The 12535-nt window shown below is 32.7% G+C and overlaps 1 protein-coding gene across 1 annotated transcript in view; it reads left to right on the plus strand.

Moving 5' to 3' along the window:
• The window catches only part of LOC123672859, an 80549-nt gene that overhangs the window by 25752 nt on the left and 42262 nt on the right, over positions 1-12535 (plus strand). The window contains exon 3 of the mRNA XM_045607177.1: positions 12258-12470. Coding sequence (XP_045463133.1) covers positions 12258-12470 — 213 coding nt within the window. The remainder of the gene's footprint in view (positions 1-12257; positions 12471-12535) is intronic.

Consider the following 12535-nt stretch of genomic DNA (forward strand, 5'->3'; position numbering starts at 1 on the left):
ACAAATGTGAAATACCTATTCAATACCACAACTCCAATAGTAGAATACATTGACATTACATATTGGATATTATTAATTTCATGACAACAATGAGCTATATCTAGAGCTTCCTCTTGACATATTTAAATTGTACCAACATATTTTCTGCAATCAATCAAAAATTATAATCAAGTCTTAAATGAAGTTCTTATAGCTTCTTTCCAGAAGTAGACGTAAAAGAGTGTAGTTATGGAACTTCTTATTTTGCTTCCGAGTGTATCGAATGTGCATCTTTGTAAAAACGTTCACAATTTTGATAAAATATAATGTGAGTAAGCAGTTTGGGCTCTATATTGCCCCAGAAGAGATTAAGCTTTTTCAGATAAGTGGTGCACGTTTAGCATGCCTAACCTAAAAGTGAAACTTCCGATATGATATTTCCATATCGCGCGTTTTACTAGCCCGATGTTGATGAATGTTGGTATGGGTCTTTGGATCGGATAGTAAGAGGGGCCATAAACATTTCAGTTCGTTAGGATATACCTTGCTCAGGCGTAAACTTGAAATAACCAGGATCTCAGTAGTTTGCGTTATATGGAATTTGATATGGGTATTCAGGTTCCATAGGAATTTCAGTTCTTTTCGATCCACGCTATACCTACATCGCGCATGCGTATACTAATGTATAATGCCACACTCAAGGGAAGTTTTATTTGTCATTGTAACCCCATCTCATCCAAAATATTCGAAATATTTTTTGAATTCATAACCAGCAAATTTTGGGGAAGTGAATAGTTTTTTAGAATCATAATATTAGGGTCTTATACAGGGTGTCCCGTAAACCGACGTCAACACGGCGCATGCTGAAAGCTTAGGTCATGCTCGGTCAGAATGTCCAAATTTGATATTGGTAAAAGTGTCTTAGTTTTCGAGATATCTACAGTTTTATGAAAATCGTTAAATTCTACACCTAAGTCATTGTTCTGAGTACCACAGCTACAAATGTTGGTGTTTTGTGATTCTCCTTTCGATCGAAAATTACAGACGATACAGACTACCCAACATGACAAAAATTTTTCGCAAGGTACGGTATACGCTCAAAAATACGGAATCTACACCTTATTAATTGTTCTGAGTATAGAACAATGATGTAAGGTGGAGATTTTGATGATTTTCATAAAACACTTTTACTGAAATCAAATTAGGATATGGAATGACCTAAGCTACCAGCATGAGCCGGTTCGGCGTCGGTTTATGGAACACCCTGTATATGTATACTATTAACAAATTCAATGGTTCTGAAAGCTTCGACATCACTCGGAATGAAAATTAAAAATCTCAGATGTTTTTTAAGTTCGTTTTTCTATTATTCCAAGTTCATTCTTGGGGTAAATTCGATTCTCATCTCTTTACTCATATTATTATTGTTGAGTTATGAGATTATGAACTACATGGTAAATATTATTGTTGGCTATTGCAATATCAAAACGTTGAAAATTGTATCATGATGAAAAATGTGCACGCTGTCTTGAGATATGATGACTCAATAACGGACGATATCACTGAATTTTTTGATGATTACCCTTATAAGTATCAGGACCAAACAGAAAAAGTGCCCTGAGTGGCAATTCTGATTTCACTTTGAATTGAAATTCATATTGTTTTTGGAAAATAGTTTCATGTTTTCATATCAACAGAAACTGAAAGGGTGGATAAGAATATCCTAATCTGAAGAGTTGAAAGCATTCCCTCGTCTTATCTGAAGATAACAGGATGCTTTCAAACATAATTCTTTGATTGAAGGTTTTATCGTGCTATTTCATTCTTTAATGACACCCTTTGAATTCATGTTGTTGATAATCGTGTTCTGGAATTTGTACCTCAGCTATGAATATTCCGGTCTCCGATATTTACTGAATACTTTCGAGATAAGTGTAATACCACATATTCATACACATATATTAAATTCATTTGATGCAATTTGGAAATTCAAGAATGAATTTTAATATTCATATTTATTTTTAATGTCTTTCAAAAAATTCTCAGAACAGAATTTCTTCAGGGTACAATAAATATACAGGGTGTTTCATTGGTAAATTAACATACGTTAACCTGAGGTAGAGCTACCCTAGACGAGTCCAAAAAACTATATATGAGATACAAGGTGGTTTATAAATTCACCAATATTTTCAATTCCTTATAACTTTTGAACACTCAGTATATTTGATTGATATTTGGAACGAACAATATACTCCATTAGGTCCTTCGATTGATCTTTAAACTAATTGAAAAAATCAGGTCCGTATTAAAAAAATATGGGACTTTTCACAAGCTAAGATTCAACACCCTGTATAGTGGAAAATTGGAATTTGATGGAAATATTCGTGAAGAGCAGAAATTTTTCAATAGGGATCAGTATATTTCAATGTCCCGCACGTCATTCAACTCATCGAAAATTTTGGCCAAAAATTTAGTTCAATAGTGGAATTACACTAACTTGTCAGAAAAATCGTACATTGAGATTAAATTGGAAAATATACTTTTTCGCTGATTGAATACATTAATTCCGTTGTATATCCTGATATCCTGATAATTATTTTTCACTAAATAATGAAATCTTGAGAAATTATTTACTGTCCAATCCCACAAGAGTTTATTCAAGTAGGCTACAACAATTATCCATTATATTCGTGAAAATGACCAGTTTCCAACATCAAAATTGAATGATTCCCAAGAAGGCACCTAAATATCAATGTAGACATTCTTGAAATGATAATTCCAGAAAATAGCTCTAGAATATCATTGCTTATGCTCTGAATGTACGGCATGTGACTGTATGGCGTAGATTGAAGAGAAATAACCTTTACCCTCTTCATCTCCAGAAAATACTATTGGAGTCGATGGATTGAAATGAAAAAATAATGAATAGAATTTTATTTACTGATGAAGAGCCATTTTCACGAGGAATGGCGTTTACAATCTGAAGAATTCGGATATGTGGGCTGAAGAAAATCCTCATGAAAGCAGGTACACCAAATCCCAACACAAATTTTCAAAGTACGTATGGTGTGGAGTTTATAAGACCTAATTGATTGGGGTATACATCCTACCAAGACGGCTTAAGGGTGTTCATTATTTAGAATTACTTCAAAATCATCTACCTGCATTACTCAAAGATATGGACATTGCAGGGATGTATTTTAGCACGATGGGACTTCACCTCAATTTACAGTTAAAGTCAGTAACTTTTTGGACCAGAACTTTCCAAATATGTGGATAGGAAAAGGTGGACATTGCTCTCTAGATCACCAGATTTCAATCCTGTCGATTATTTCGTTTGGGAATATTTGAAATCTTTAGTGTATTCGTTTGAAATATGAAGTGAGGAAATTTTATTACAACGTATCGAAGTTGCATGCAATAAGATCCGTAATAATCCAGACATGATAAAAAAAGCTATTCGACATAATTTAAAAAGGGCAAGAATTGTATCGAGCAAAACAATTGGCCTTTCGAACAACATCTGTGATACTTTTAAAATGTTCTATTTGTTCATTTATTTGTGTTAAGTGATTTATTCATCGTTGCTAACTTGTCACAACACAAGCCATACGCTTCTGAAAAATTTGTCATAATATCAAGAAATACAAATATTCAATCAGCGATACAAGAAAATTTTCCAATTGAATCGCAATGTACGATTTTTCTGAGAAGTTATTGAAATTCTTCTATTAAACTAAACTTTTGGCAGAAATTTTCGATGAGTTGATTGACGTGAGGGACATGAAAATCTACTGATCCGCATTGAAAAATTTCTGCTCTTTACGAATATTTCTATCAAATTCCAATATTCCATTATACAAGGTGTTGCATCTTAGCTTATGAAAAGTCCCATATTTTTCTAATACGGATCTGATATTTCAATTAGTTTAAAGATTAATCGAAGGACCTAATGGAGTAAATGGTTCGTTCCAAATATCAATCAAATATACTGAGTGGTTCAAAAGTTATAAGGAATTGTATCTCGGCTATGAGGCAGATAAGACCTATCATATATATGTTTTTTGGACTCGTCTAGGGTAGCTATACCTCAGGTTAACGTATGTACATTTACCAATGAAACTCCCTGTATATTATTTGTCTCGGATTTCCTTTCATATTTTAGTGACTACCTCATCCTCTTATTTATCTTATATAGCGTATCCCTGGGGAACAAGGTTATGTATCGAGGTACAATTAAACTACCTGATAATCCGATTAATTTAATGACCAATTCACTTAAAAAAAATTGCTAATACTGTCGTAGTAGGATAGCTAGCGGTTCGTTATTTGACTAACCCATTTCGCACAAACTAGAAAATTTTTATTTATATGGTTTATTATCGATCGAATAAGAAAATACCTCTCTTTGAATTTACATTAAATGAAAAAGATATATACTCTATAGTTCTCACATATTTCATGATGGCATATATTGCCTTCCTATTGGTATATCTGATGACAATTTTGGAAATACTGTTATTATCTGGAACAAACCATTAATCTGACTACGCCAATACTTCATTATCCTCTGATTTACCATTAGTTCATGAATCAATTTATTACATTACCGCCTATAATTGAACATATTGGGCTGGTCGAAAATTCAAATACAATGGGGAATTGAACGTTTCCAGTTACTTTGCTCACACATTGTAGGTATATTCTTTTCTTTGGCTTCACGAAGCGCAGATGTTGTATGATTGTTTACTGAATCGTTTGTTTGAATGACCCGATAGAATGACATGACATGAAAATCACTGTATATTATTATCTGCACAAAACTACTTGAGAACGAGCAGAATGAAAAACTAGTCGACTATTCAAAACCCAGTACAATAATTAGCAAAAATGGTACCTAATCATCGAGCTCCTGAATATTATTCATCCCTAATTGTGGCCTAATGAAAAAATCAAATGCTGACTCCATAGTCCTCTGTGAGACCTCACAGGAGTTCAGAGTTTGCGCGCATTTGTTCCGTGCACAAAATTCTTTATTACTTTTCTAACAGCGAATGGTTAAACGGTGAAAAATTGCTTTGTTACATTATTTGAACTTGAGTTTATAGAGTTAACTATAAATTCCAAAATTTATAGTTTTCTATTTAGGAGAATGAATATCGAATAATAACCGATTTAGGTTCAAATAATATGTACTTAGTTTCCGAAAAAGTTTCAGACGTCGTACGTTGCTGAAATTTTCAATTTGTTTTTCGTATTGTATGAAATTCAAATACAAGATACGCAAGGGGGAATAAAAAATTTAATAATAAATTAGCATGCATCCGCATAGAATTGGTTTCGCTATGAATCATTGTGAGTTTATTCAGAGTGGAAACTTCTAAGAAATCATGCAGGGGAGTCGAAAGTGATTCTTGTAGTGAAACATCGATAAATTCTCACAATGAATCTCCTGAACCTGACAGATTCGCTAATGGAAAATCATTTCCTTCCTTGAAATGTGTAGTGAAATCACTATTAGGTCGATGACCATTTATCGGAATGCGGAGCTCGAAGCTCTTATAAGGTGCAAAGATATATACCGCTTTGTATACCGTTTATTTATATTAACTCTTTTCGATCGACAAGTTAACTATCAAGCTGTTGGAACACTCTGGAAAATATTGTCATTTGTAGTGCAACAAGCATTTTGCTAGGAATTCCTTCTATATCTACCGTTCAATGAATGAAGTGATTACCTCTCAAGATCGTCTTTATGCGGTTAAACTTCAGAATTTAATCATTCGAGTATCTAATACCGCGTTAGATATTAAATACAGGCATCTTTCTAAGTAAATATCACCATTTCATGTTCTCAAATATTCTCGTAAAATTGAGTGTAGAAGTTTATATTTAATTTTCTTGGTATGATAGCTCATGCATTGATAACCTCTTTCCTGATGTCATTAGAATTTTATTTTTTCTGGTGCCTTGTGAAACTCTGTGAATACAATTGCAAATGCTAACAAAAGGAATAAAGTCTCTCGAAAAACTGGGAAATTCGAAATAAGTATTGCTTTCTCGTAAAATTTCATTTATTAGATTTCAGAATTTTGGGTTCAGCAGCTTGTTAGTTGTTGTATAGTTATGTTAGTTGAGATTTTTCGTGATATAGTAAGAAATAATAAACAACAGTGTAAAATATGAAGTATTTCATACAAAGCTTCATCTTTTATTAATCATTAGATTTTATTAGATTTTATTAATTAATGGTGTACAATACGTTTCTCATTGCATATTGCTTATACTGTGAGAAATATTATTCGTCTCGGCTCTTTGCTCACACCTCGCTTAGTAGAACAATAAAATTAGGTTTTTGAAAAGTTGTTTCTATTGAAACGCAAGAAATGCATAGGTTAGGTCAATGAAGGCTGTTTTGAATCAAAGTAGTTGTGGTGCAACAAGTGTATTTGGTGCAACAAGTGGGGACAATTTAATTTTTTTCACGATTGTGGAAGTTTGTGGCATAATCCTAAAAGGCGAGTGCAGCAAAGACACGAGTGAAAAAAGGACTTTCTCCATATGTTGCACACTATTCTTTTCCTACAACTGCCATGAAAAATAGCGTATTTTTCATAGTTTCCTGAATTTCAAAACCATGTATCTATTGCTCATACTGTGAGAAATATTATTCCACACTGCCCTTTGCCTACACCTCGCTTGGTAGACCAATGAAATTGGGCTTTTGGAAAGTCATTTCTATGGAAACGGAAGAAATCATAGATACTGTCAACGAAGGCCATTTTGAATTGAATCATTACATTACTTGTATTATTATATATATAGTGTGCAACATGGGGAGAAAGTCATTTTTCTCACTCGTGTAATAGCGGTACTCGCCTTTCAGGCTCGTGCCACAAACTTCCACACTCGTGAGAAAACTTTCTCCACTTGTTGCACAATATACCATATTATGTGTAAAATAATGACACAAATGTTCATGCTAAATTTCAAGTGGATCATTATATTATCTCATAAGAACCTCTCATCTAGTCTGATCTTAACTGATAACCTATTAAATCACATTTCATACGAGGATAACATAGTTAACAGTTCGGTTGTCTCTAAAATGGCACATGAAATAATGAGTGTTCAGAAGCTGCGTACTTGATTAGTAATATCAGAATTGACGAACAAAGATAATCATAAAAGCACAGATAAATCAATTATGAAATTGATTATTGAATATTCCAAGTGTACAATGTTATACTTAATTTTTGTAGGTGAAAACATCTTTATCGGAATGGTGTTAAACATTCAAAAAGATTCCGTAAATAAGATTATGATTACTTCAATTTTAAGTATAAGATAAACATCTATGCTATATCTGATAATTCATAAGATTATCGTATTCCGTAACTCAATCAGTTAAATTTATTCAACTATCACTCAACAAGCGTGGAGAAGAAGCTTTTGATCCGACTTTTCTAGAATGTTTTCAATGAGATCCGATATTCTGTATGATCGCGAAGTTATTTAATTAGAATTGAATTAATAAAACTGAGTATAGTTTGAATACCTTGGAATCTTCGATTACAATAATAATTTTTCCATTAACCATCTCAGCTTACCTCTTTCGTTATGGTCACATTATTCAACTGATTGCAATCAATATTGGTCTTCTGTGGAACTCCAGAATATTTTCGTAGAGAGTGTAGCAAATCGAACTGTTTGTATTGAATCGATAGTGATACAGATCAATATGCATTATGAGAATTCGATTGTATTTCAGCAGGAGTTGACTTAAGTTCTCAAGAATAATTAGATCTGATTCACATGAGATTTACAACGGCTAGCTTTCTCTCTTTCCTGGTAAGTTCTATTCAGATAGTTATTATCAATTTAATCGGTGGAATAAAATCGATTCAACAACAGCGTCTAAAGAGATATTTGCATGTTTCATGGCCTCGATTCGTCACATCTTCCTTCGCATTGTGCGTAAATTGGGCTTGTTTCAGAAGTGGGCAAGGCAAATGCGTCATCTTCAGGATTGATGTTCTGAAATTTCACACGTCCTCGATACTGGAGTGGATACTATCTTTGTATATCTTGGCACTCTTCAATTACTACGATCTTCGGAAAGCCTATCTTGAAAATCTTTTCGTGAATCCAGGATTACTAAGGAATTATACAGAGATCGATGAAATATACCCCTTAAAATGATAAATTATTTCTTCCCGAATGATTGAGAAAAATCTGGAATGAATATTATGCCGAGCGGTTTGAAATTGCCATTTTTTTCAATTATGAATTATAAACTTTTTTCATATATTTCAAATTTCATAACTCCGAAATTCGCGTTTATGTTACGTTTGAAATTATATAGACAACACCTGTCCCAGAAATGCTCTAGTACGTAACGGTGTGAATATTTTCTGTTATTGAATAGTGGACGTAAGAGGACCAATATGCATTAATCCTAAAGTAGTGATACTTAACTATTCGAAATTTTCAGAGAATTGATGAATAGATACAAATGAATTAACTTTAGAGTTAATTCGATGTAGATCGAATATGGAAACAGAAGCCCCTTCATCTGAACCTCTTTGTTCATCGTTATATCGAAAGTTTAACAACCAATTCGTATCTGCTAGGAGAACTGGAAAATTCATGAGCCAACTGATATGCGAAGAGAAATAGGCCGATTGATGCTTTGAATAAAAAAAGGATTGATGAAACTTATTGAAATTTAAAGCAAAATATAACACCGGAAAAATATACAGAATTAAATTCTTCATATTTTCATGAATAGTTGATTTTAAGCTCAAATTATAATAGTGCAACTTTAACTTCAATAGTAATATTTGATTTCTACAAACTATGAAACTGTGATGGTAAATGAAATCCGGCGTTCATACTAACTAAACTTGGTACCTGTGCAAAGATATGTGATTATTTGAATTTTGAGAATAACAATCCCCAATATATTGCTCTGTTCTTAAATTGGAGGTACAAACGCAAAAGATAGATTGCTTGAATCATTTTGAAAAAGAAAAGCCTTACAAACATAAGCCCGCAAAATCATTGTTTTCGACATACAACATGTGAAAGTTTGATTTTTTGAGTTTTTTCTTCTTTCCTTAACAAGATATTCAATTTTGAATTTGGCACAGATATTCCAATTCAAAGTTTTCATTATGATTATGTATTTTCATTATATAATATGATGTTTTGATTACGAATCTACAGGGTGATATTTTTTCTAGACGAGTGCTAGCTTCTTCCCTTCAAAACCTTTTTTTTTTGTTGATGGTTTAATAAAATGTAAAAAGGAACTTTGCTCCTGTAGATACTACAGTTTTTGGTTTCTTGTTCTTTTGTCGTATGTGCTACTGATTCTGAGAAAAAATTTCGAACAATTCTCTAGTAATTATACAGAAAATCCAAATTATTATTAAGATCCAATTATAGTTAGCTGTGATGGCGAATAAATCAATCATAAGTTCTCTAGGTTTATAGGGTATGCCTTTATCTTTGATCGATGTTAATAATAATAAGTTTTGATATTTATTCACCTAATCTATAGCGATGATTAATTGAGATTCGATGAACTGGTATATTCATCACAAAAATAGGACTACAAGAGAAACACCTTGTATCCCAAAAACGCATTTGCTGGTCCATGCTTGTAATTTTTTTTTCTCAAAATGATTACAAGAATCTCTCATTTTCCTTTATACCGCCAATTTCGGAACACCCTGTATAGAAATTTCATTAAATATGTTATTTAAAATCTCGAATTGATTCGTACTTTTCAATAAAAATTTCTTATTTAGGTTACTGTTGGTTTTGGTCGTTTTCAGTTTGGAGTAGGCTAATACTTACATAAGGCGCGTTAAGCACTTAGGATTACCTACTAATGGATTATTGCACCTGATTGGGCTAACCCTATAGGAAACGGCAAAATGCGATAGGGTTTTTTCAAAAACTGTCTTTTATTATTTTTTTATTTAAATTGAAAAAAGACATATTCTCGAATCACAAAGTGCAAAAAAAAAGTACAGCACGTGCACTATTCTTGTGAGTTCGCGATGTTCAGAATCACTCAGAATATTTACTTGATATAGATTACCATGATTGCCACCATTAGTGATATTCAAGAACAATTGGTTTCTCTGAGAAAAAGGTCAAACCTAATTTTTGAATCGTAAGAATCCGATTGTTCAGCATCACTCAGAGAAATTCATATTTGACATAAAGAATTGATCTGCAGAAATAAAATCAATAATCTCTGCTCAGCATTTACCTGATTACCTGAGTGAAAGTTTTTTACTTCAAGTACACCTAAGATAACTTCAACTGCCATAACATTTGCGTCGAGAATTATTCATAATGATTGTCATACCTATTTGCCTAACAGCTGTCATGCACATCATGATGGAAATTCCGATAAGTTAGTATGAATCGAATTCGAAATTTCATATTTACTCACTTCATCTTTTGTAGATGAGAATTAATAGTGATGTTAAAGAAATATTATCTTTTGATTTTCTTGTCGTTCAGCAACTTTCACACACATGGAAACAACCGTTAGTTCAATATCTCATCAAAACCAATTATTAAACTACACGAAAAACAGAACACATAATAATAATTTAATTGCAAAGCCGTTGCTCTGTCTCTTTCACACTAAACAATCCATATAATAATAATAATAATAATAATTGACTTTATTCCCACAAAACAAGATCAATACAAATAATTTTACAAAGAAAAAAAAATAACCTCGAAAATGTGAGAATAGGCGGAGTCCAGTGATGCACCTAAGTACATCTTCTGTTCAACTCAACCTAAGCATTTCAATTTTATTCATTATAATTTTTTTTTGTTTATTACAATGATAACCAAATTATATTACAATCTGTAAATCAAAGAACTTTTTCCCAAATAATGGAGATCCCATAGCTTCACAAGAGTATTGGAACATCTACTTGGACCTTGCACGCATCTTCCTGCGTTTTCGCTTCAACCTACGCATAATTAATTAATCATTCAACATCAACAATTTTCACAAATTTAAACATGTATCTAAGTAAATAAAATAAAACGAAGTAATTTCCACTATGTTATTTAATTGTTAGCAACAATTGTTTCGCCACACTGTGGCTTCATCAGGCTACATTTCTGAACTGATAAGAGTGCAAAGGTTTTCGGAATCTTATATAGGAACAAAATTGGCACAAAAATATTCGAAAGGGTATAAATTACAAAGTTATATTGGACCATTTAACGCCTGGGATTTCCAAACTATCGGAAGAAATTCAATAAAGGGGATGAGTTTACATCCGTTTGTTCGTTCAACAGAATATTTTGGGTATTATACCTGTTTATTTCTAGGGATTCTAAGAGTGGCGTTAAATGGTCCAATATAACTTTGTAATTTATACCCTTTCGAATATTTTTGTGCCAATTTTGTTCCTATATAAGATTCCGAAAACCTTTGTACTCTTATCAGTTCAGAAATGTAGCCTGATGAAGCCACAGTGTGGCGAAACAATTATTGCTAACAATTAAATAACATAGTGGAAATTACTTCGTTTTATTTTATTTATAATGAATTTCCGCCAAGTAAGGACCGAATCCATTAAACATGTATCTAAGTACCTACTGGATATTTTTTCTGTGTCATTATTTCCCATCATTCGAAAAAGAAAAACAACTCTTTCTGAAATTTTTGTTTGAAATGTATAGAATCCAGACATAGAATGAAAAAATTCGGCAGCTCAGGGTTCAGAGCCTTTCTCAGAATCTATATAAGAGCTATTTGCATGAAATTCCCTACGAATAATTAAGGAAAGCACTGACATAGTATCAGGATCATTTGAGAGCTCGTTCATTCATGTTTCTATTGAAGATGACAGAAATCTACCTATATGTGAGATGGGATTAATTATGAAGGCATTGCTGTCCGTTTATCTGGATGATGGGTTATGATAAGACGATCCTATAGTGATGATTCTAGTGATTAATTGGCATATACTAACTTAATTTCAACTTAGTCTGATCTGTCATTACAGAAACATTGGTCACTTTTTTTTCTATATCTATATATATTCGCTCTCCACAGAACTGAATCACCCTGTATCCCTGGTATGGAGCGATTTAGGGGGGTTTATATTTTTACTCAAAGTTGTATAAACAATACATTGTTTCCCTACAGTCGTACAACCTTGTTCAACAATTTGCTGTTCTTACAGAAAAAAATCATTACCTCAAATTCATTCAATTTTTTTTTTCAGTTCTGAACGTAGCAGCTGGCAAAGCTCCAATGCAGACCAGTACCGAAGGAGGTGGGATTCCACAGAAAGCTATTGACGGTAGCACAAGTGGTTTTTTCAACGCTGATACGTGTACTTTGACAAAACCTGAAAAAACACCTTGGTGGTACGTCAATCTTTTGGAACCTTATATGGTTCAACTGGTTAGGTTGGACTTTGGAAAAGAATGTTGTGGTAAGTTTGATATGATTTAGTTCTTTCATATTAGATATAATTCAATTGAGGCTTCCTGGCTTTTT

This window comes from Harmonia axyridis, chromosome 2 (genome assembly GCF_914767665.1).
Source record: "Harmonia axyridis chromosome 2, icHarAxyr1.1, whole genome shotgun sequence".
NCBI classification, from domain to species: Eukaryota; Metazoa; Arthropoda; class Insecta; order Coleoptera; family Coccinellidae; genus Harmonia; species Harmonia axyridis.